This window comes from Vigna unguiculata, chromosome 3 (assembly GCF_004118075.2).
Source record: "Vigna unguiculata cultivar IT97K-499-35 chromosome 3, ASM411807v1, whole genome shotgun sequence".
Lineage (NCBI taxonomy): Eukaryota > Viridiplantae > Streptophyta > Magnoliopsida > Fabales > Fabaceae > Vigna > Vigna unguiculata.
In genome coordinates, this window is record NC_040281.1 from 58,105,886 (window position 1) to 58,132,807 (window position 26,922).

The 26,922-nt window shown below is 29.6% G+C and overlaps 2 protein-coding genes across 2 annotated transcripts; both read left to right on the forward strand.

Moving 5' to 3' along the window:
• Positions 1-3,152: 3,152 nt before the first annotated feature.
• LOC114176698 lies at positions 3,153-6,303 on the forward strand. Its single transcript, XM_028061817.1, has 3 exons — positions 3,153-4,267; positions 4,487-4,588; positions 6,079-6,303. Exons 1-2 carry the CDS (start codon positions 3,390-3,392, stop codon positions 4,488-4,490), a joined length of 882 nt encoding a protein of 293 aa, XP_027917618.1. The 5' UTR covers positions 3,153-3,389; the 3' UTR covers positions 4,491-4,588; positions 6,079-6,303.
• Positions 6,304-12,223: 5,920 nt separating this feature from the next.
• Positions 12,224-15,239, forward strand: LOC114176786. Its single transcript, XM_028061946.1, has 6 exons — positions 12,224-12,341; positions 12,852-12,902; positions 13,005-13,077; positions 14,093-14,194; positions 14,388-14,489; positions 14,960-15,239. The coding sequence occupies exons 1-6, from the start codon at positions 12,277-12,279 to the stop codon at positions 15,002-15,004; spliced, it is 438 nt and encodes a 145-aa protein (XP_027917747.1). The 5' UTR covers positions 12,224-12,276; the 3' UTR covers positions 15,005-15,239.
• Positions 15,240-26,922: the final 11,683 nt, after the last annotated feature.

Below are 26,922 nucleotides of genomic sequence, written 5' to 3' on the forward strand. Positions count from 1 at the left end.
GTCGCTAATAAGTAAACCAAGTTAGATTGACTCACTAAGTGATCAACTCGTAATAGGTCGAATCAGATCCGTTCGGATTATCCGTTTTGACAACTCTAATTTTTATTAAAAAAAAAAGAGAAGCATCATGATAATAAAATTAAATATTCACAAAAAATTTTAAATAAAAGATACTGCGTAAACTTTCACAATTTTTCCTTCTTCGTTAAAAAGTCTGTGTTTAGTTTAATATTTTTGAAGTCCAGACTCAAATTTGTTAATCACAAATTATGTTTGACAAATTTTTATTATGTTTCATTGAACCTCAAAAATAAATTAGTTTTAAACAAAATCATACGACAAAAACAAAATCATAAAACTTTTGTCTTGAGATAATATTTTCTAATTCATTTGATCAAACTTGTTTTTTATAACAGCAAACAATCAAAACATGTGTTTTATTAAATCAGGTTAGGATTGATACTTAGAGCGCAAGATTTTCTAATTATTTATAATATGTCAGAATAAATTTATCATGGATTTAAATTGGATTGAATTAAAAATAATATATTTTTTGAATATCATTTAATCCGAAGATTAAAGACATGTTGTTATGGGCATAATTATAATTATTATAGTCAATAAATAGATAGGTATGATTTATGAAAAACAGTGGTGTTCGTTTTCAATAAAAGGAAATGAATTATAGGCTATGATTTGTATGATTTGTGAGATTATGTTTATTTTGGATCCCGTTGTTTTTAGAAAATTTGGAAGAGAAGTTTGTCATCTTATCACTGTGGCCCTTCTTATTATATTAGAAAATCATGTACCATTCCATTATTGATCCTTCTTCACGGAGATACATGTCTATTATGAAGAAGTAATGGAACGGATACAGTGAACTTGTATCCGATTCTAACTTCATACATTTTTTTCTATTTACACGTAGAGCTGAGCATAATTTATCAAATTGTACTGAATTGTGGATTATCTATATTATTCTATATTAGAAAAATTGAATTACTTTTAATAAAAACTAAACTATATTGTCATATAATTCAGTTAAAAAAAAAGTAAACTTGTTGTGTTTGCAGTTCAGTTAACTGCTTGAACTGCCTTTTTTATCTTTTCTTTTATGCTTGTTGTCGTAACATAGTTTGTTTTGTAGTCTAGAAAAATAATGGTTACGAAGCAAAACGAGTAAGTAAATTATTTCAATATTATTTATCCATACTATTTGATAATCATGTGTATATACTGTCGAAGATATAAAGTTTATACTTTAATATGATATGTTACCAATTTAATTTTTTTTATATTATCAAATAATTAAAAGTTATATTAAAATATAATTTAAAAATAATTATTATAAAATCAAATAAGTTTGTTATTTAAGTTAACAAATAATGATGTTTAAATATATTATAATAACTTATATATATATATATATATATATATATATATATATATATATATATATATATATATATATATGTGAGCAAGGATTTAGAAAATAAGTAAGAATAATTTTTTTTATAACTAAAGTTTAAATATTTTATTATTAAAGTATTAAACATATAAATAAATCTTATTATATATTTGCTTTTCTTAATCAAACCACATTCATTTTAGTTTTTTTTCTTCTTCGAACTATTGTATCTCCTAAAAGAAGAAAATTAGAATCGAGAATGAAAAAAAAAAACTCTGCAATCCCAATTCTAATTAAAATTATATATGCCTCAAACCATCAAAACTTTAAAACATAAAATAAAAAACGTGAAAGTTCATTAAATCATGATTGTATGAATGGAGTTTTTAAGTATATCTCGGTAATAGTTATAATAAGTTAGAAGCATTTAATTTTTTTGATTATGTGATTAAGTATGTCTTTGTGTCTAGTTAGTTAGTTATAATATTTTGATTTTGGTGTATTGAAATATTATGCACTTGATGTTCTCTATGTTGAGAAATGAATGACATTACTTGTCTACAGGAGGAAAAATGGTTAGTCTTCATCTCGTTGCCTAACATCTAAAATGGTGGAAGTACTTGTTTGTACAAAAAATAGTACAATTTAGTTTAAAAATAGTGCAATTGATCTAAAATCAGTATAATTCGATTCAAAAAATAGTTCAAAAATAGTACAAACTTTAAAAGCAGTGTAGTTAAATTCAAAAATAGTGTAATTCACTTAAAAAATAATGCATTTTAGTTCAAAAGTAACGCAGTTTGTAAAACATTTCAGTTTATAACAGATCAATTAAGTTCATATTATAGTGCAGTACAGTTCAGTGTAGTTCAATTTGTTAGAAAAAAAAATAGTTTAGTTCAGTTCATCTGAACGTTTTTTCAGTTTAGTGCAATTCAGGAGAACAATTTTTTAGTTCAGTGCAATTTTTAATAGTGTAGTGCAATTTAGTATGATTTGCCCAGCCTTTACACGGGTACATTTGTGATTGTATTCGATTCTAACTTCATTTTTTTCCACGTACTCGGTTATATTTGTGACGTATGTAGTTCTAATGTGTTTGAATATTTTATCCACATCCGTTTTTGCTTTAATGAACAAAATTTAAATATTTTATTTTTCACTTCAAATATATTATATATTTTTTCAATTAATAAATATTGTTAATATTTTTATTTGTGAAAAAAAAATTAAAATTAATTAAAACTTATCTAATTATCATTTTGGAAAATTATACTTTGACTCCTATTTTTTGACCCTCATCCCTTACTTTCTAAGGTGGATTAGTGTGAACCCACATTAAGTCACGACGTTAGGGAGTAAAGAATAAGAGTCAAAAAATGGGAGTCATAGTATCATTAAATCATTATCATAGATTAAATTTTATTTTTTATTAATCACATCCCTTAAATTATATACAAAATTTTACAAAATTTACTTTAAAATTCACTCCGGTATCACTTTCAAATTCTTTAAAAAAAATAATACAAACTCCACCCTCAAATCGATTCAAATCAATGCTATCCCACTCTTTCCAATATTTTCACTCATAAGAATCACACCCTAGATAAATTTTAGACAGAATGAAGTTGAGTTTATCTTAATCCACTAATAATAATTTTATATTATTTTCTATAAATTTGTTGTTATAAATATTTGTTACTTATAATTTCATTTTATTTTGATGTTTTGAAAAAGAAATTATACAATATCCCTGTAAAACAATTTTATAGAGAAAAAGCATAGGATAAAGTATAGTTAGTAGCTTTTACATGCAATTTATTGAGATAAATCTTTCACATTTGTTTCTTTAGTAAATTTTAGGAGGACATTGAAGACGTAACTTCGAAGCAAGATTACGGAGGACAGAGAAAAAATGGGAAGGGTTTGATTTGATGATCCAACAGCAGCAGTAGAGTAGAGTGAGAGTGAGAGAAGAATGGAGGAATCGGGTGGCGTGTGGTGGTGCGTTTCGGCAGTGAAGATGATAGTGGAGTCGATAAAGATCATAGCCTGTAACAAACTGGTGTTCGCATCAATCATGCTTCTCACCACCCTCCCTCTCTCCACGCTTCTAATTTCCCAATCCATCTCCACCCACTCCCTCACCTCGCAAATTCACCATCTCGAGGCCCTTGCACGCTACGCCCCCACACGCTTCGAGGCCCGACATGTCTGGCGCCAGTCCCGCCACGACGCCCTTTCACTCCTCCGTATCAAGGCCCTCTTCTCCCTCCCCTCCTACCTCCTCTCCCTCGCCGCAGCCCTCTCCGCCGTCCACTCCACCCGCCTAGCCCTCCACGCCGACACCACCCACTCCCTCCTCTCCGCGGCCCTCCGCCTCTTCGCCACCACCATCTTCGTCTACGCCATCCTCTTAGCCTTCTCCCCCATCCCGCGCTTCCTCGCTGCCCTAGCCTCCTCCGCCGCCGCCAGGCTCCTCCTCCTCGCCGCCGGGTCCGCCCTCGAGGTCTACCTCATGGCCGTCATGAGCGTCGCTCTCGTCGTCTCCGTCGCTGAAGAGAGGTTCGGCTGGGACGCCATTCGGGTCGGATCCGCTCTGATGGAGGGGAGCCGGGCATGCGGTTGGGCCCTGTCGGGTCTGTTCGTACTGGGGTCGAGCCTGATCGGATCGAAGGTGGAGCGGTTGATGGAGGCTGAGGATTGGATCAGGGTTGAGGATAAAGCCAATGTGATAGTTTGGTACGGTTTGTTAGTGCTGTGGAGTTACGTGATTATGACCATCTTTTACTGTGATTGTAGAAAACGCCATCCAATTAGGGAACTCCAACCAGAGGAAATGCAACTATCTGCAATGTAATCAAACTAATCTAATCCAACCTCATTTTTTGTATTTAATTTTTTTTAATATTATATTTTTCGTGTACAATTCTTTACCATAAAGTAATATACCAAGAATAGGATTTTCCTTTCTTGATTAGGTCTGTTTCTTTGTTGATACTTTTATCTCTTTTAAGTAATCTTGAGTAGATGGTGGTGGAAGGAATGAATAACAGAGTATGTTGTTTTGGTCAGATAAGGAGGAGCCACGTTTACATTGGAGTACACAACTAAATAACGGAAGCCAACTTAACAAATTTTTCCGTGGAATTGAAGGAGCAATAATCCACATTCCAGGTACCATTTGAAAGTGACTGTTTTCTAACAGAATATCGTTATCCTCTAAATTATAATGTAATGCATTGTTTTATTTACTTTGTTTTAAAAAATATTTAGTTAATATATATATATATATATATATATATATATATATATATATATATATATATAAGAAATGTGTTTAAGTTTAATACTTTCAACAAATGATAAAATATGGTTTAGTGTAGAGTATGTCTCGAACTAGATTCCATGATTAGGCAGCTGGCTAAATAGAACGTCTTAAACGGGGATTATTTATGAGCATTGTTGTTAGAGATGTAACAGTTTCTATGAATAGTTGTTTATATAAATATCTTCTAATGACTCTTGAAAATTTAAATACGATTTTAAGGTATTTTTAATTTTTTTAACAATTGCATTATCGTTTAACGAAAATCTTTTAATTCTTAAATCAGTAGTCCAGTGGACTATTTATCATGAAAAGGTTATGTAGTATTATGTATCAGATTGGAGTTACTACTGATAAATACTACATTCAGTGATAATAAATACAATGAATGAAGATAAATAATAAACTGACATTATGTCAGATCGGAGGGGATAATATGTTCTTTTTTCCTGATAGATAAAGTATAGGATGGAAATATATCATGTTTGGTTTGGCAGAGTTTACTTTTTTTGAAAAAAAAAATATATTGAGTATGTTGATTAATGTAAAATGTATTTTTGTGTTATTATTTATTAATTTTGTTCTAGTATATTAAAATTATATATTGCTTTAACTTTTACAAATATGTAAGGTAGAAGGTATAAAGAAATATCTATGTCTTGTTTAAAGGTCTTTTATGAAATAAGATATTTATAAAAGTTAAATTAGATCTTAAAATAAATTGATATTAAATAAACATGTTAGAGTTGACTTGTATAAAAACATCGTCGAGACCGGTTTTTAAAAAAGAAAAAAGAAAAACTATTTTGGTCATATCGTGAATGACAAGCTTTTTTTTTTTAATTTTGAAAAGATAAGTCAAATCTTATCATAAAAATGTTAACAAATCATACTTAAATTTTGAATTTTAAACACACGAGACCTGTTTAAACAGTGCATTGAGCTCTAATTATTTGCAAATGCCATAGCCTTGAAAAAAAAAAAAAAACTTGTTTCCAAGCTAAGCTATATTTAATCTACGTATAGCAAAGTCAAGTTGGATTAAACTTGCCCAAATAAACATCTTTAAGAATTTTTATTATTATTTAACTTATAATTTAAGAATCGATGTATAAAGAAAACTTACAATTTAAGAGATGTACTAGTTAAAAGAGAAAAGAGTATCCAACTATCTTAAAATTACTTCCTAAAAAACAGTTCCACGAATTGTCAGATCCTTCTATGTTGCTCCTTAACTGTATTAATTTTCGTTTCTTAATTTACTCTTTATTCAGTAATCTATCAACAAAAAGTACTCTATTTTCTTACTTTATTAACTGATAAACAATCTTTTTGTCAGATTATTTGGTCTATCCGTAATGCTGTATTGGTAATGTAGTGCTTTCTCATCTTTGTGTGATGAACAAGTTTTGGTGACGACAGAGAACTTGGTTATCAACCTGTTCGAGGAAGCTTTATTTTTTGGAAAGGTGGTTCCTGGTAAATTCAGGGCACATACTGAAATACATCATACATATATACTGAGGAAATATAATCTATACGACTAATTTTAGGAACAAAAAAACTTTGCTAATTTCCTTTGCTGATTTGCTATTGAAGTACTACTTTCTTGGCATGGATTGGTACGTAAATATATGGTTCGTCTGTGTGAGTCACAAAAAAAAATGTAATTCTCATAGATACCGTAAATATCATATTACAATAAAGAATTTAGAAGACTCCTTGATTTTGAAAGTATAAACTTCGACTTTTATTTTATTTTAAAATGTTTAGTTTTTTTATTAAATATTAGATGATTGGTAATTGAAATTGCATTATTTTTGTTTGTACTATCTTAGTGTGTTGCTTAGAGTTGGCAATACAGGTCCATCTGTCCAAGGTTCGTCTCAAATTTAGTCTGCAAAAGGTGAATCAGATTGTGATAGATTAATAGTATATGAAAAAAACCCGAGAAGGGAGATTTTCTTGTCAATTCACTGTACTTTTTGTTTGGGTTTTACTCTTCTCTTTCCTCTTTTTATTTATTTTTTTCTCTAACGAAACAAAATCCTATGCACACTACACTCTTTCTCACCCTGTTTTCTCATTCACTCTGGATGAAAATTGAAAAAGGGAAATTCAGTTTTCTCTGCATTTTTTTTTTCCTTTCATTGAGGAAGAAAATACATTGTTGTGAGGTGTTCGAAGTAAATAAATAGAGCTTTACTCTTACAAGTTATGCAACATTGAGCAAAATTTGTTCAATGTCAATTCACATATATACTTCAAATTTCAATATCAACATCCCATTTTCTCTTGGCTAGAATTGTCATTGCCAATTTTTGCTTTGAAATTAATTTGCCAAGCTCTTTGAAAAATACGTTGTTGTTGGTCATACGTTTTTGTTTAACAACTGTCTGTCAACCATGAGTCACTACATCTATTAGTTGTACCAAAATGTGTGGAAGAAACAAATTGTTGGTCTTCTAGTTCTCCTTTGGTCAACTTTGCATCTTTCAATTTTAGACTTTCAAATTTGTTCTATATGTTCTAAATCACCATATTTTATGACGTTGACATCACTTCAACAGTTTTTTATTTTCATAGGATCATTTTTTTTTTTTATTTAAATGTAGACAGGTAAAAAGGTCTCACCTTGCTGCATGGTGAATCCTTCTTAAATTTTTATTTTTACATTTAGCTGTGCACCTTTTTAATTTTGTGCTTTTACGTAAAAAACATCTTGTACATCCTCCTATTATCTCATCATTATTCTCTGCTCCTACACTTGTAAGGAATTAATTAATTCTCTTAAGTTTATGTTTAGACTCCTCCAATGTTAATACTTTGATTCATACTTTTTAATACAGTAGTAACCAAATTTTTGTACACTAACCCGGAAAGTTATTCCTGAGATGCTACAATTTATTTACTATATGTAATAGTTCATCAACATAAACTTTTCATTACTTTTGTCTCCTTCATTCTCCCCATTTCAATTTTTTTAGTCAAGTTGAGCATTTATGTGTCTTTGATTCTTTCACAACCAACATATTTTGTTTGAGGTAATCCCAAATATTTTTGATAGATTTAAGATTCATAGTTCTTGTAAAAATAAGTTTGGATATAAAAGAAAACAAGATAGTTTTCTGCCCTTGCCTTTTTTTTTTTTTCATTCTCCTTTATAATATTTCATCTTAATAATATTTCATATTTAAAATCTTAGCCTTTTTTCACTATCTCCTAAAACTTTAATGATTTGATATAACAAATTATCCTTGCAACCTATAACTTTCCAACAAATGAGTCTCCATATTATTCAGGTTAAATTATTTTTTTGTCCTTCTATTTGTCAAGTAATATCAGTTTGGTCTTCAAGTTTTTTTTTGTCTGAATTTGGTCCTGATCTTCTTAAAAATATTCAATTTAGTCCTAACTGTTCGTTTGATTAAATGATATTAAAGTCAACTACATGTGTCAATTTCTGATTTTTTTTAAAATTTTTGTTTTACACGTGTCACTTCACAGTTGTGCCACATGTCAAAATGATTCAATTTGGTCCTTATAGTTTCAATTTAGTCCCAAATTTTGTAAAAAATGAAGCAATATTGTCTCTCCTTAAATTGATACTCAATTTAATTTTTTATAAATCTTATAGTGATATTCTTACTAAAATTAATGTTTTTATTAAATATTTTCAGAAATATTTTAAACTAACTTTAAATTCTATAGAAAACGTTAAACTTTGGTTTTGTTTTAAACTTGAAATTTAGTTCCTAAACTTATGTGTGACAAGTTATTTGGTTTTTAATCTTGACTAAGTTTGTATAATATGAGACACTTGATGTCTTTATATTTGATGACAAAATTGTTAATTGTTGAAATTAAGTTTGGGGTTTAACTTTGTTTAATAATAAAACTAAAAAAAAGCTTTTTTAAAAATACTTTTACAAATATTTAATAAAAATTTCAATTTTAGTAAGAATATTATCATAAGATTTATACAAAAACTAAATTGAGTGTCAATTTAAGAAGGGATAATATTGATTCATTTTTACAAAAAGTAGAACTAAATTGAAACTAAAAAAAAAAATATAGGGACCAAATTGAATCACTTTGACACGTTGTAGTGAATTATGTAAAAAAATCAAAAAATTCAAAAAAAAAACATAAATTAACACGTGGTGTTGACTTTAATCTTGTTTGGTCAAAATTAACAGTAATGACCAAATTGAATCATTTCTAAGAAAATGAGGACCAAATTGAGATAAAAAAACTTGAGAACCAAACTAATATTATTTGACAAATAGAAGGACCAAAAGAGTAATTTAACATATTATTTATTTATTTACATAGAGATAGCGTAGTTCATTCTCTGTAGCATCGTCGTTTAGAGATCTTAGAAATTAACAAAAAAGCTACAATTGGATTCATGTGTCTATATGCAACAATGTATTAGAAGAAAATGAAAATATCGGATATGAAGGAGTAGTAACGAAACTTTGACAAACAATTTAAAGGTATCGAATTAAACTTTTTATACATAAATTATTATTTTTAATTAAAAAAAATCTTCATTTTATATACTCAAAATAGACACATATGATAATAGAATCCAAACAAATATGATTATCTTTCACTATCATATCATAAAATAATCATAATAAGCTATCATTAAATGTCAAAAATTACTAGTATGAAATAAATTGTAGTTAAAATAATCTTCAAATTAAGTTGTAAATAATATTTAAATATAAATATAATTTTAAATTTAATATAATTATATATAAATATAATTTTAAAATATACATAAAAAATAAAATGAGAAAAGTTTGGGCCCTCTATCTAGGGATGGCAATTAGGGTCTGGCCCATTGGGTCGACCCGCAGGCCCACGAAAAAAACGCGGGGCGGGCCAGGGTAGTGAGCCCGCAAGCCTGCAACCCGCATGGGTCGGCCCGCAAGCCCACATAAAAATTAAAAAAAAACTTGCACTTGTATATTAATTACTTTTTTATGGACTCTTGTATTAACGTTTCAAATTCTTGTATAACTGGAAAATGTATGAATATGTTGAATTATCAATTTATCATCCAACTCTCCAAAGTTTTTACTTAATTTTGTGAACTTCTTAAAGTTTTCAAATTTTTTAAACATTGAAAGTTTTATCATAAAAATTTAAAAAAAAAAAAAAGCGGATCAGCCTGCGGGTCAGGGTGAACCAGTGTTTGCAGCCCGCATAAAGTGTGCGGGGTGGGACGGATCAGCCCGCGTTGTGCAGGCCTTATGCGGACCAGACCTAAATGGGTCAGGCCAACCTGTATTGTCATCCCTAAAGATAAAGAAGTTAAAGAAGAAGAAAAAAGTTTGGACTCACAAATAGTAACTCTTAATAATGTTAATGTTGGTTTCACATAACATCCTACATTATCTCTTAATAGGATTCAATTGATTAAAAATATATATATATATAAGTACACAAATTAATCATAGATTAAATATAAAAACTAAATTACTAATTAAACATTTTATTAAAGTACCACACTTCCAAATCAAGTTAGAAAAAGATCACATTAAATTCTATTTATCAAATATTGAAATTAATTGACTTAGAAAATAAATATGTGGACTAAAATCTATTTTTCAAATACTTAAATATGAACACCAAATTACTAATAAGACATATTTTTATTTTTAAAAAAATCCAAAACCAAATTCTATATCATGTCAATATAGTTAAAAGTAAATATTTTATAAAACCCAAATCTTTCCCTTATAACTTCTTAATTTAATGCTCTCTTTTATTTTCTCTTTTGGCTCAAGTTTTGTACACAGATTAAGGAATATAATATTTTTTTAGTTTTTTATAGAATTTTTCTATTTCACTCTTTTATTTCCATATTGCAATAGATAAATGCATGTAAATTAATTAAAAATTAGGTGAAATATTAGAATACAAATAATAAAAGAATAATTAATATTATTTTTAACTTTGGAAATGACAGTATAGAAATTAGAATCTTTAAGACACATCAAAAGTAGTGGAGGAGATGGTTTATATCAGTTTACAGACGATGCATGATCATGAAAATTTATAGTGATATAAAGAAATGAATAAAATTTTAACTTTTTTTAACAATTATAAGGAAGAATCACAATCATCTCTTTTAAAAATATGCTAAATGACATTTATATTACATCTAACTTTATAACTTATGCTCATTTTCTTTCATTTTATAAATGCTTATATTTTAATTATCTCATTCACACATCAAACTAATTACAATCACTTAACATACAATTATCATTTAATTAACACAAGATCACCGTAGCTATAGACTATACCAGAATCATCAAACACAATCAAATTTTCTCAACTCAAGAGAGTAGTAATATTCAAACATCAAATTAGTATACTCACACCGTACAGATTAAGACTAGTTTTCCCTACTTTGTGAAAATTCAAATGGTTCTATTATTACTAAAACTTTTCTAAATCTACAAGTTCTCTATCTAAACAATATGTCTAAGAGACAAATCAGATTATACCCTCATAACTATTGATCAATAGAGAATCAAATAGAAAAAATGAGAAAAAAAAATTACCTCAAAGAGAGATGAATGTAAAGATGAACAAAATTAAATTAAAGGAAAAACTAAAAATTATCATACTCAATTAGAAAAAATGATAAATTAGACTTGAAGCTGCGAAGATCACACAAACAATTTCGATCTTCAAACAGATTATCAAATGATTAAATAACTTAAAAATAGCTCTTTGAACAAAATTTTAAAATGACAAAACGTTTTAAATAATGAGATCTTTTATAAACTTTTTATTTATATTAAACATTTTATTATTAAAATAATAGGATTTCATTACTTTTAAATATTATTATTTTGGAATTAATATATATATATATATATATATATATATATATATATATATATTTGAAAATTATGAGAAGTATGGGAAAATTTACAATTAAAAAAGAGAGAAGAGATGCATTTATATCTATTAATAAAAGTGATTCGTTTTTAAGTGTTTTATAATATTTTTGCTGTACATCCGGTTTTACTCTTATTGATATAAACTATTTTATTATTTTATAGTTTTATTTTAATAATTATTTTTAACAATAAAAATTACTTTCAATAAAAAAGTATACATAATAAAATTACAAAATAGTTATTTATTTTATATATAGTTTATTTTAATAATTCTTATAACTTTTTTAAAGACAAAAAGAGTAGATACATGTGTGTCCGTCTATATTTTTGCTTTAGTAATAAATGGAAGAAATGCCGGTAATTTTATTTTAATTGATTTTTAAGTTTAATCTTTATTATTTTTAATCTTATTATAAGAATTAGATAAGAGTTTACCCACATAAATGTATGAGTCAATTTATTTGTTGAGTGAAAAAAAGTGAAAAAATATTGAAAATGAAAATATATGTTTTTATTTTATGAAATGTATATTTTAATTATTATTAAGTTGGAGAAGTGCGAAGAAAAGGTGGATAAAGAGGATGTGTAGCTAGGGGTACCGGAGGGCAATGGCCACCATTCTACCTTCATCCAACCCTCACTTTCTCTCCTTTAACGCTCCCACTTCTCTCAAGTAAGTTCACTTCTTCTCCTCATTTTTTTTCCTGCAGATTCCCTGATTACTCTCGCTGTAATCATATTCGTTCACTGCACCTTCGATTGTAGTAGTTTATGCATTGAATTTATTTTTCTCCAACAACCATCTTACTTGCTTCTAGTTATACCGAGGAGGTTATGAGAAAAACTGTTTAACACGGATGGAAAATATTAGGAATTAAGACTTTTCAAGTGTTTAGTATAGCAACAGTTGATTTATGGTTTTGTGCTCTATTAAGAATTGTATTTTCATCTCTTAAACTTCAATTTTCATACGTCATAAGGGACTGCGTCTAATTTTTATCCATGATGTATTTGCACAAGTTTCATAGCAAGAATCCACTTTTAAATGAAACTAATTATTTTATTTTGAGATTCAAAGAACACTGTAAAGGATTTGGAGAATTCGCACAAAGTTTATTTAAAGATTTCGTTAGCTTTATGAGTAACATAGCAATGATGTGATATAGTTAACAAAATTATGCAGAGGAAGAGAGAATTTATCTTCATGTAGGCTGAGATTGACCAATTCTAACAGGTAATTGTTGGATTTTTGCCATATTGAAAGAGAATCTACAGACATGGAATAAGAACCTTGTTTTTCTATTGCTGCTTAACGAGATTATACTCCTTATTTTAGGTGGGGACAGATTAAAGAGCAAGATGTAAGCATGGTTGTCAATAGAACCCGAGGTCAAGCGATTGGAGTCCTGGTAAACTCTAATTATGCATTAATTGAAGATTCCTTGTTCATCGTTTGTTGAAAATGACTTGTAAAATAGAATGCTTATTTGAGTTTATATAATACTGTTGGGGCTTTCAAGTTATTGGTATGCTTCTCAAATTGTTATTAATTTGTGTTGCTTTTTGCGCATTTCGTGTGTATACTGTTTTTAGTGAATCTATCTTATAGTCTAGACATGTACTGACGTAAAATTACAATTGCCGAAGTAGAAAATTGCAAAACTCAACAGGGATGTGAAGGTTTGTAACAGGTAGAAAGTCAAATAACTTTGAGGAATGACACGTTTTGAAATCTGCGGGAGTTATAGGTAGGACAAGTCTAAATAGTGAAGGAAAACATTGCATTACATATACAAAATAATGCATGACGGCTTCTTAAATACATGATGACTTCTTAGTATACCTGTTTTATTCCACCATATAATCAGTTCATGTTCAAGAATACATAACAAACATTATTCTTATATAGAAGACATTGCTAAATCTTAATATGTATGATGTTTATTTACTTCACTTGACAATATCTGATGTTCTTATTTATTTACTTTTGTTTAATAGAAAAAACCATTGCCAGTTACATGTGTATAATTGAAATCTGGCTTCATTGCTTTCTTTTGTCTCTCTGGTAGAAAATAAGGGATGGAATCTTCTTGTGACGTGATATCTTTGAGCTTTATCCTGAACCATTTATTGTGGAAATTACTCCATTGTCTAAACTAGTGATCATTCATTGGGGATTTATGATTTTCAGTACACTTTTTTGGTTCTTTTGTCCTTTTAATGCAATAAACCAATTATTATTAGTTACATCCACTTCTTGCTAAACTCTTGCTTCTTTTGAATATTTAGCTTACGTTCATGAGTCATATGTTTCCAGTTAGATTTCTTTTTTCTACTTCTGTATCCCTTCTATATTTGACATTTCACTTTGTATCAGTTTAATAAGGGTTGCAAGTTTTATAATATAAAATGATAATTATACAGGTAGCTTCAGGAAAGGATGACACGGTCATGGTTGATCCCGTTGAAGCCAAGCGATTGGCTGCCAAACAAATGGAAAGAATCAAAGCAAAAGAGAAACTCAAGGTGAAAGCAGTTCTGTTGTTGAATTTGAATCAAATATTCGGGGTTGTTGCCATTTAGTAAAGAAGCATATGAAAAGTTTGAAAGCCATTTTCCTTCCTTATAATTGTCAGTTTGGGCAGAAGGAAACTGAGTATGCTCTGATGAAATTTCTCAATTCACTAAAAATTTGGCCAACTTAATGTTCTGATTGTAGAGAAGACGCCAAATTGAGGCAATTAATGGAGCTTGGGCAATGATCGGTCTCACGGCTGGCCTAGTTATTGAAGGTCAAACTGGAAAAAGTATTCTGACTCAGGTGAAATTTGGAAATGCTTATTTAACGTGTACTTGTGTCATGTCCAAGAAAAAACATGAGTTCAAATAAACACAGGCACATACATGTCACATACACCTAAGAGCCTTCCTTTTAAAGTGAGTTTGTCTCTAATATGATCTAGTAAGGGTGTATCCCACCTAATTCAGTTTACGTGCATTTTTAACCTACTCAATTCAAAGACAAGAATTGGATCAAATGTCTTATATCTCCACCATAATGTTCTCAAATCAAACAAATAACATTTAGACAGTTTTTCCACCAAAGAAAGCCCCCATTAAAAAAAATGTCTTATATTTTTAGAAGATGCCTACTTGTCAATGTTTCGCTTGATCGAAGTTTTACACTTTTCAATTGTTAGATATTTGATACATGAATTGTATTAAATCCATTTGACTGTACAATTATTATTTGCTGTTTTTTTGTTTAAACTTCTCTTCTTCTCCTTTCAGCTGCAAGACTACTTAGGTGCAATTGTTAGTTTTTTTGTGCGGTAGACTTCTTCCAAGATGTCCGTGGATACAAATGGAGAACTCCAGAATTCTTTCTCACATTCTTTGTAATTATATCTTTTGACTTCATATCATTAAACTTAAAGAGTATGCCAACAATGTTTTTTCTTCACACTTTCACAATTCAATTTTCGTTTTTACCTGGTAAGGATATGTTACATACAATTGTTTTTCCCATGTCTTCTAGTACTTACTTTATACAGAAGAATTAAACTGCTAACCAACTTGTGTAGTGATTGTTTTTCCCTGGTCTGCTATTTATTGTTAAATTCTTGGCACATTTTCTTTGATTACTTAGGATACAACGGACACAGCTCCCTTATCTGATCTCAAAATTAATTAAAATAAAAGAAAGTCAGGTACATCCAGTTTTAGTTACTTTAGTTTGATGACCTCATAGCTACCAAAACTCTACAAGTGGTTATGAGTTTATGCAAGAGAGACTATAATCAAGATATTAGGATGAATCCCCTATTCTGTCTGCTGCACAAAAAGGCTATGTAGTGTGTGATCTTTTCAATTCCCAACTTTGAAAAGAACTATATGATATCACACACAAGCGCACAGATTTTCTATGCCTTGAGAGTTATAGATCCTGGCAGAACTATACTGCTACTGCAATACCGCTGAATTTTTATACTACTTTTACTCATTAATAAGGTGAACGAACGAACATGCTATTCTTTGAGCAAGTTTGAACGAGGGGTTTCGATGAATAAAACATTTCATCTTATTAAATTGCCAGCTAGTATACTGTTTTTTTTTTCGTATCCGATACTGCTTTGCGAAAGGCTTTAGAACAACACTGTTTTTATTCTCAATCACTGTTCAGTTATGATTATCGGAAAATAAGTTAGAGTTTCGTATTTCATCAAAGTTGCAAGATTGTGTTCAAACCAATCAATCCATTCTAACTAGCTCAAGTTGAAATCAGTCAAAGTTTTCGGTCCTGAAAATCCAAAGCTGTTTTCAAAAGAAATTTCTAAGTTAATTATTAAAAAGCACAAATTAGATTTAACCCTCTAAAAACCACAAAAAGTTGAGTTAAAATTTATTGTGCAAAACTACACAGTATATTGAGGTAATTCGAAATGTGCTTTTGTATCATCGCTCAGGTAAATGATTCTTAATAATGAGAAAGAACAAATGGTAAAATTTATTCATAATTGATTATTAAATTCGTAACAACTTCATTTCATTGCACAAACTTTTACACCAAACAATGTTGCTTTTAAAGAAGAAGAAATCACAAAAGCTTTAGGATTTTGTTCCTACCGGTTTGATTTGTTGCAAACCTCGAAAGGTTTCCTCCACTAAGACCAATTATTCAGTTTTTAAATTTTAAACATAGTTGGGTCCCTTTCGAACAAAAATGTGCGTCTTGGATAAGAATGTAATGTCATCATAATAATCTGAACACCTTATACTCATTAACTTTTGTTCTCACAACCGGAAATAACGAGGAAACTGTCCACCAATGCCATAGAAAGTTGCTAGTTTTGCTCAAGAAAGTTAGTCAAAATAAACAACACGTTTTTTGAGTTCCGATGTGGCACTATTCTATTACTCCTCTTATTTCTCCTAGTTCAAAACATCAAATACCCAAGTTAGTCGTATAACACTTATTATTTATTAATATTTCGTAAATTTCACAAATGTTTAGAATGAAATTATCAACCATAGAATACTTAAAGGGTCACAGGTAATATAATATCATTATAGGTACCATGCGAGTCTCAACATTAGACCTGGCGACAATTTTAAAAAAATAAAAATTAAGTGATCCATCTATGTACTCGTCAAAGGAACCAAACGAATAAAGAATTAAAAAGTAAAACATAGTACCAGATTATAGAAAATGCCAGTCCATGGCTCGAGCTTTTTTGAAGATAAAATCTGGTGCAATCAAAATTTAACACGGAATTATTTAGTAATTTTATACTATCATGAAACAGTTCATACTTACTGCAAAAATTCCCTCTTTTCTGGAAGAAAGGGGCAGTAAATGTATCACACACATTAGGATAATGATTGAGATGTTTTTATTTTTGGTTGGGCACGAAGGAAGGACGGTAGAAAGAAAGATGAATTAGAATATTAGGTTTTAGAATATTAGTTATCCACTTATCCATGCGCCCTATTTGAAATAAAAAGCGAAGCAGATGATGTTTATTTTAATGGTTTGTTGAACTTAACGATAACTACAAATGATGAAGGTTGTCAATTTGTGTCTTGTGCTTTTGAAATTGCTTAGTGTAGATAAGGCCTTTGTTAGTGTTAGCGTGGAAATAAGATATCAAAGTCTTTTTCACTCACCTTATCTCCCAAATTCCAAGCGCATCACAATTTTCTTTTCTTTTTCAAAGACCAAAAAGTTGCATTCTAGCCTGTCCAAGGGGAACACCAAGGCCTAAAAGACAAAGAAGCTTAATATAGATTAGTTATTGGTAATAATATTCTTTGGTGTAAGAGCATAAGAAAAGAGAGAAAGAGGTGGAGGGAATGCGTTGTACTTTGAATATTCTGAGTCTCGTTAATATTCAAAAGCTTCGTCTCAATTATCTATGCAATGCATTAATTAAAAGTTCCATATTTGTTAGTAATAGATCGTGAACTTTTGTGCATAAGGTGGAAAGAGACCTTCATTTGCTGGCTGGCCTACTCTCACAAATGAACTTGCTGGAATTTTTTATTTGGCAGTATTCATAAATGTTTGGTTGCTTTTCATATTCAAAACCAGTTTGTTAGGTGACCTATATAAATATTAACTACTCTCAATTTCCCATTTATGTAAATCATTGGAAGATAATGTTCAAAAGTGAATGATCATGTTATCTTTGCAGCAATATATGTTAATAATAAGTTAGATTTTCATTTATGTAAAATTTATATCATGCCATTTTTTTGTTACACTCCCTGTAATTTTTTGTAAGTACTTGTCCATCAGGTGATACATCGAGTTGTGTTTTAGTCCAAACAAATTCATTACTTTCTTACATAATTTTGTCCTACTAAAAAATGAAGTTAAAAACTAAGGAAAAAATAATGTTAAAATATTCTATTATTGGCTTCTATATAAGGACTTCAAGAAGGTGGATTAAGTGGTTGAGTCAACTGGTGGATGCACTCTAGCACTTGTTTAAAATTAAGTGTAACATGAACAACGTGATGTTTTAAAACCTAACATATTGTACTTGTATAAAATATTGATGTGTTTGTTGAGATGTAATAATACTATTTTCTTGATCAAGTAGTAAATCAAGGATAATTATTGTCAAATATCAAAGATTTATTATAGAAGTGATTTATATATAAAACCAAAATCTATTATGGAGATATCTTATTAAACAAATAGGATTAAATCATTTATGAAGGGATTGAATTGGATTTTTAATATCTTTTTAGTTATTAACATATTTTGAAAATCTTTTTTAAATACTTAATGAGAAAATATGCTTTCTTGCAATTTAGAGAAACAATAAAGATAAAAGATAGAGAGATTGTACAAATTATTTTATATTAGTTCAAATCTTTCCTATTTTGTATCTAATGTTAACCACTTAACCTTAAAATTATTTTCACTATCTGAAAATGTTATTAATATAACTACAACACTTCTAAATAATGCACCTACAATATCTCTTGAACAATCTCTCAAAAATATACAGACATTTTTTAAAGCATGTCAATACAAGGTAAAATACAAATTAAGAAAAGAAACAAGAAAATTCATGTGTTTATGATGAATACTAAGGATTAAATTACTTATGACCAAACAAACTATTAAGTGCACATCCTTTTGAAGTGTTTTTCAATGATTTATCATGAAATAATGATGATCAATTAAAATTTTTTTTGAAAGTTTTTTATAAAGACATAGCTTTGATTTAATTGATTAAGTGATGATCAATTATCTTGTTTTTTTTTTTCGCAAACATGAAAAAATATTTTATAAAGGATTACAAATCTTGTTAAGTGATAAACAAGCAATCAAGAACTTTTAGAAGAGAGAACATACCAATACGTAATGGATTATTTGATAAACAACTATATTAATAAATTATGTTGTTTTTAGTCAATCAATAAATAAATAATATAAGTTTTGTTCTTTTCAACTTAAATCCATACATTACTTATATGCAATACATAATACAAGATCATTAATGACATGGTTCATCATTAAAAATTTCCGACACTTCAATTTACTTGATCATCTTGACCAATATTTTTCTCTAATTTTCAACATATCTTATGCATATTGGTGTAAGAGTCCATTTGTATGCATAAGGATGTCACTTTTTTACTTTTTGTTTTTATTTTTTATTTTTTACAAAAGGTTATGTGAACTTTGTAATGTAGTAGGTATATCTTATACAAAGTTAAAATATACTTGATACATACTAATTTGACTTTTCAAACAAAATACTTTGAATTGTTGGATTAGTAGCTGGAATTAGTATGCATACTTGTTTGGGTGAGTGATTTGTTTATGGATAATAATTAAGATATTAAAATTTTGTTTAAAAGAGTTTTGTATGTGATAGAAAGTTAACAAATATAATATGACTAGAGACAAGGTTATGAAGTTTTTACATGAGAAAAAGCATTAGTTTAAATGATTTTTCAATGTTATTAATGAAAGTGTAATTGTAAATTACATAATACTGCTTAACTCTTGTTATTTTTTGACATTATAATGATATAGTGAATGACGAGTTACAATTAAAATGTTGTTTTAATAATAAGTTTAAATAAAAAAATAGATTGAGAAAAATACAACAATAATTTTGGCAAAAAAATGTCGGTAAAATTAAGAAATGAAGGAGCAAGACTTTGAAAAAAATATTATATAATCAAATATTATCATGTGATAAACTTAACATTAATTATTATTATTTCTCACATTAGCAGCCACCAACAACCTACATTAGGTTGGATTATTAATTTAATGAATCAATCAAGCTGGCTACCATACAACATCCTTTCATTCAGTTTACACCTTCATACAATTAATATTTTGCAACTCAATTAGCTGTGATTCCTTCACTTCTTCTTTTTTATTAAAATATTATATTTTCTAACAGATTAATGAATTCGCATATTTGTGGAAGAATGATGTATTTTTTTTATGGCTTCGTTGTTCAAGTGTTAGAATCGTCATATTAAAAGACTCTAAGAGCCTAACATAAAAAGAAATGTCTTAATGACACTTTTTAGAATAATAAATCTTGACCCTGTAGTACGTTAAACTCACTCACCTCTTAGATGTTAAAATATTTCTGAAAATATGAGAGAAATGGAAAAGAGACTTCCTTAGGATTTCTTTTTTCTTTCATATTTTTCAATAAATTAATATTTGAAACAATGAATAACATTGTAATAATTGATAAAATACTTTTTTGTCAACTTTATTTTTTAATAGCGATTAATATAATAATATTTTTGTTGCAAGTTTAATTTACATTAAAAACTTGATATTTTAAGATGTTTTTCGATGTCTAAACTTATATGAGATAAGATTTTTGTATCTTGAAAATGAAAATTAATGAGAAATTACGTGTTTAAACAATCAAGTTATTAATACATTTTAAAGAAATATTGTATTATCTTTTAAAAGGAATATAAAAAAACGGGTTATAACGTAAAAGTGAAGAGTTTAAGAAAAAAAAAAAAATATATATATATATATATATATATATATATATATTCGGAAACTAAAAAAAAACCACCAAATTAAAATAAACTTTATTAGAAAATAACATCATTTAAATATTTTTTATTTTTAAAATTTGGATCATTAACAAATATATTTGAAAACGAATAAAACTGTAGAAGTTTTTTCTCTCTCGAGAAAAAAGGTTACTCAATCTTTGTTCTTTTTGTTATGAATTAATGGTCGTCCATTGATTTATACAATTACTCATATGATTGATAATCATATTATTCATTACTCTTTATGATGTAATATTTTGTATTTACTATTTGATTTTATATCCTTTCTGGGTTACCATATTGTACCTATAAATAGGACTCGTCCTATCAGTAATTAGACACACATAAAACCAGAAGTTGCTCCCTACTCTCTCATTCTCTATTCTTCCTCTCCTTTGTCTCTCTTATTACCTTTATTTTATAACACGTTATCAGCACGAGGGTTATCCAACTGAGCGTGAAGGCATATTTTTTTTTTTTTTCTTTCTCCCTAAGAACAACGCTCTATATTCCTTAATCAAGGTTCTTTCTAATCTTTTTCTCATTCACAAACTTTATCTCATTTTTTTTTGTGTAATGATAATTGTTTGATTTATTTTTCTCTGTCATATTATTATTATTATTATTATTTGATTTTAATAATTTCATACATGAAATTTGATTATATTAATATTTTATGTGCTAGTTCTAAAACATGTCAAATCTTGCAAAGCTTGAATTTGCGGCCCTTGATATTTCGGGGGACAATTATTTATCATGGATTTTAGATGCTGAGATTCATCTAGATGCAATGGGTCTGGGTGATGCTATTAAAGAAGGAAATAAAGCATCTGAACAAGATAAAGCTAAAGCTATGATTTTCCTTCGTCGCCATCTTCATGAAGGGTTGAAAATTGAATACCTTACTATAAAAGACCCTTCTGTATTATGGAAAAATTTAAAAGAAAGATATGACCATCAAAAGACCGTGATTTTGCCAAAAGCTCGTTATGATTGGATGCATTTACGGTTGCAAGATTTTAAAACTGTAAGTGAATATAATTCTGCAATGTTTAGAATTACTTCTCAATTGACTCTATGTGGAGAAAGAATTACTGATGAAGATATGTTGGAAAAAACATTCTCAACTTTTCATGCAACTAATTTGCTTTTGCAACAACAGTATCGTGAAAAAGGTTTTCACAAATATTCTGAATTGATTTCATGCCTTCTTGTGGCTGAACAAAATAATGAGCTCTTGATGAAAAATCATGAGGCCCGACCAACTGGTTCTGCTCCATTCCCAGAAGTGAATGCAGCAACATCTGATCCATATAATCATGGACGAGGTCAAGACCATAATAATAATCGTGGTCGTAATTTTGGCCGTGGTCGTAGCCATGGTCGTGGTCGTGGTCGTGCTATTAATCATGGTCGTGGACATGGTTATAAAGGAAATTTCAAAGAGAAACTTCATCAACAGAAGTGGAACAAGAATGCGAAAAAGGAAAAAGAAAGGGGTGAAAATAATGGCAAAAAGGCTGAAAATATATGTTACCGTTGTGGTAGTAAAGGTCATTGGACCCGTGCCTGTTATACACCAAAGCATCTTGTTGAACTCTACCAAGAATCACTTAAAAAGAAGAATGTAGAAACACACTTTGCTTATGAAGATGGTGATTCTGATTATGGTCATATGGATACTACTCATCTTGATATTGGTGATTTCTTTTCTAAACCCGATGGAAGCATTGATCACCTTATTGGTGATGGGAGTGTTAGAAAATAGTTTTATTTTATGATTAATTTTTAAGACAATGTTTTATATTTAATTCATGTTGCTTTTATATGTACAAGTTTTTATGTTTTTATGAATAAAATCCTCTATTTTATTTTATTTTATTTTTTCTTTCTCTCCTCTTACAAAGTAATCTCTAATATTGATATTTATGTTTATATGAAGAATGAATATTGGCATTAACACCAATGATGAGGATCTGTGCCTTGCTGATAGTGCAACAACTCATACAATTCTCAAGAGTAATAAATTTTTCTCTACTTTGGTAATGCGAGAAGTCAATGTTAGTACTATTTCTGGTACTACAAATATAATTGAAGGCTCTGGAAGAGCTACAGTACTTCTGCCAAGAGGTACAAGATTGCATATTAAAAATGCATTTTATTCTCCTAAGTCCAATAGAAACTTATTAAGTTTCAAGGATATTCGTCTAAATGGATATCATATTGAGACAAATAATGAAGGAGATGTTGAATATCTTTATATCACTCAAATTGAGTCAAATAAAAAATGTGTATTGGAGAAATTATCAGCCTTCTCTTATGGCTTGTACTACACATATATTAATGCGATTGAGACGCATGTTATTGTAAGCCAGAAGCTTACAAATAAGAATGAATTTCTTGTTTGGCATGATCGGTTGGGTCATCCTGGATATATCATGATGCGAAAAATAGCTGAAAACTCATGTGGACATCCACTTAAAAGTCAAAAGCTTCTTCAGTCCAATGATTTCTCATGTACTGCATGTTCGCAGGGAAAATTGATAATAAGACCATCACCAGAAAAAATTAGAAATGAGTCAATCTCATTTTTAGAACGAATACAAGGTGATATTTGTGGTCCAATACACCCACCATGTGGATCATTTAGATATTTCATGGTATTAATTGATGCGTCCACTAGATGGTCACATATTTGTTTACTATCAACTCGAAATCAAGCATTTGCTAAGTTATTAGCACAATTGATCAAGTTAAGAGCCCACTTCCCAGATTATCCAATTAAGAAAATTCGTCTTGATAATGCTGGTGAATTTACATCTCATGCTTTTAATGAGTATTGTATGTCAATTGGAATTGAAGTTGAACATCCAGTAGCACATGTTCATACTCAAAATGGACTTGCAGAATCATTGATAAAACGTCTAAAATTGATTGCACGACCTTTACTTATGAAAGCTAATCTTCCAATGACTACTTGGGGATATGCAATTCTGCATGCTGCAGTATTGATTCGCATCAGACCAACAAGTTATCACAAATACTCTCCTTTACAGTTGGTTTTTGGTCAACAACCAAATATTTCTCATTTAAGAATTTTTGGGTGTGCTGTATATGTCCCAATTTCCCCACCAAAAAGGACTATGATGGGTCCTCAAAGACGTTTGGGAATATATGTTGGATATGATTCTCCATCGATAATAAAATATCTTGAACCATCAACAGGTGACTTATTTACAGCTCGATTTGCTGATAGTCATTTTGATGAATCAATTTTTCCAACGTTAGGGGGAGAAAGAAAGAAACTGGAAAAAGATATTGGTTGGAATGAATTATCACTATCTCATCTTGATCCTCGTACAAAAGAGTGTGAACTAGAAGTTCAACGGATAATTCATTTACAAAAATTGGCCAACCAATTACCAGATGCTTTTACTGACACAAAAAGGGTAACTAAGTCGCATATACCCGCTGCTAATACTCCAATCAGAATTGATATTCCTGTTGGACAATCTAATATAGCAAATGAATCTCAAACACGCCTAAAGCGTGGTAGGCCTTTGGGTTCCAAAGATAAAAATCCTCGTGTGAGAAAAAGGGAAAAAAGGCAAGATGGCCTAATCGAGGGGGTAAAAGTCCCAAAAGATTCTTTTGACATAATCAATGATTCGGTTCCAGAAGAACCTCAGGTACCTGAAATTGTTGAAAATGATGAGATCTCAATAAATTATGTCATGAATCATAAAATATGGAATCGAAATAAAGTCAATATTGACGAGGTTTTTGCATATAATGTAGCAAAGGATGTCATAAGTGACAATGATGATCAAGAACCAATGACAATTGAAGATTGTCGGCAAAGAAATGATTGGCCAAAATGGAAAGATGCAATCCAAGCAGAATTAGATTCGCTTGCTAAACGAAAGGTTTTTGGACCTGTAGTTCGCACACCTGAGGGTGTAAAACCTATTGGGTACAGATGGGTTTTTGTACAAAAACGAAATGAGAATGGTGAAATTGTTAGATACAAAGCACGGTTAGTTGCTCAAGGTTTTTCACAAAGACCTGGTATTGATTTTGAGGAGACATATTCTCCAGTATTGGATGCAACAACATTTAGATATTTAATTAGCCTTGTTGCACAAGAAGGTTTGAATTTGCACCTCATGGATGTTGTTACAGCCTATTTGTATGGCTCTTTGGAAAATGATATTTATATGAAACTCCCTGAAGGATTTAATGTGCCCAACAAAGCAAATTCTAAAAAGGATTATTCAATAAAATTGAATAAGTCCCTTTATGGATTGAAACAATCAGGACGTATGTGGTATAACCGTCTAAGTGAGTACTTATTAAAGGAAGGGTATAAAAATGACCCTATTTGTCCTTGTATTTATATGAAAAGATCCGAGAATGAATTTGCCATAATTGCTGTTTATGTAGATGACATAAACATAGTTGGAACTCCTAATGAGCTCACAAAGGCAATTGATTGTTTAAAGAAAGAATTTGAGATGAAGGATCTTGGAAGGACAAAGTTTTGTTTGGGATTACAAATTGAGTATTTAAACAAAGGTGTTCTTGTACATCAAGAAGCTTATATAACGAAAGTGCTTAAAAAGTTCTATATGGACAAATCACATTCACTATGCACTCCAATGGTGGTGAGGTCATTAGATGTTGATAAAGACCCTTTTAGACCTCAAGAAAAAGATGAAGAACTACTTGGTCCTGAAGTACCATATCTTAGTGCTATAGGAGCACTAATGTATCTTGCTAATTATACTCGACCCGATATAGCATTTGCTGTAAATTTGTTAGCAAGATATAGTTCTTCACCTACAAGAAGACATTGGAATGGAGTAAAACAAATACTCCGTTACCTTAAAGGCACTATGAATATGGGCTTGTTTTACCCAAATGATTCAAAATTAGATCTAATGGGTTATGCAGATGCAGGTTATTTATCAGATCCTCATAATGGTCGATCACAAACAGGATATTTGTTCACATGTGGTGGCACAGCGATTTCATGGCGATCTGTGAAACAAACAATAACAGCAACATCGTCAAATCATGCAGAAATTTTAGCATTACATGAGGCAAGTCGTGAATGCGTTTGGTTAAGGTCTATAATTCAACATGTGCGACAAACTTGTGGTTTATCCTTGGGAAAAATGAAACCAACAACGATATATGAAGACAATAGTGCATGCATTGCTCAATTGAAAGAAGGATATATTAAAGGAGACAGAACAAAACATATTCTTCCAAAATTCTTTTTCACTCATGATCTTCAAAGAAATGGTGATGTAGAGATCCAAAAGATTCGCTCATGTAAAAATCTAGCAGATTTATTTACAAAGTCTTTGCCAAGGAGAACTTTTGAGCAATTGGTTCATAGGATTGGACTCCGCCATCTTAATGATGTAAGTTTACATGAGGGGGAGAAATTAGAAGATGCAAAGAACAATATTATATAGAATGATGTACTCTTTTTCCTTCACTAGGTTTTTATCCCAAAGGGTTTTTCCTAGTAAGGTTTTAACGAGGCACATTCTTTTATCAATGGACACCCAAGGGGGAGTGTTATGAATTAATGGTCGTCCATTGATTTATACAATTACTCATATGATTGATAATCATATTATTCATTACTCTTTATGATGTAATATTTTGTATTTACTATTTGATTTTATATCCTTTCTGGGTTACCATATTGTACCTATAAATAGGACTCGTCCTATCAGTAATTAGACACACATAAAACCAGAAGTTGCTCCCTACTCTCTCATTCTCTATTCTTCCTCTCCTTTGTCTCTCTTATTACCTTTATTTTATAACACTTTTTACATATTAATTGGAGGATTAATTTTATTTTTAAATCGCTTCTTCCATGACCTAACTTTCATTAGACATCCAACGTGATATTTGAATAAGCAACTGGTTAAGTGGTTTGTCCAAATCTTGATTCAACATCCAACTTCATTATTATTTTCATTTAATGTAATTTCTCATTTAATTGATGGAGTCAAACAAAACGTTTGAAAGTTGGTTTTGTCCAAATCTTTACTCAAACTTTATCATTTTTCCATATTCATTTTTAAATCCCCTTTTGACAACTTCTTCTGTTACCTAATTTTTAGTGGCCATCCAACCTGGTTCTTATTGCCATTTATTAAATCTTTCTC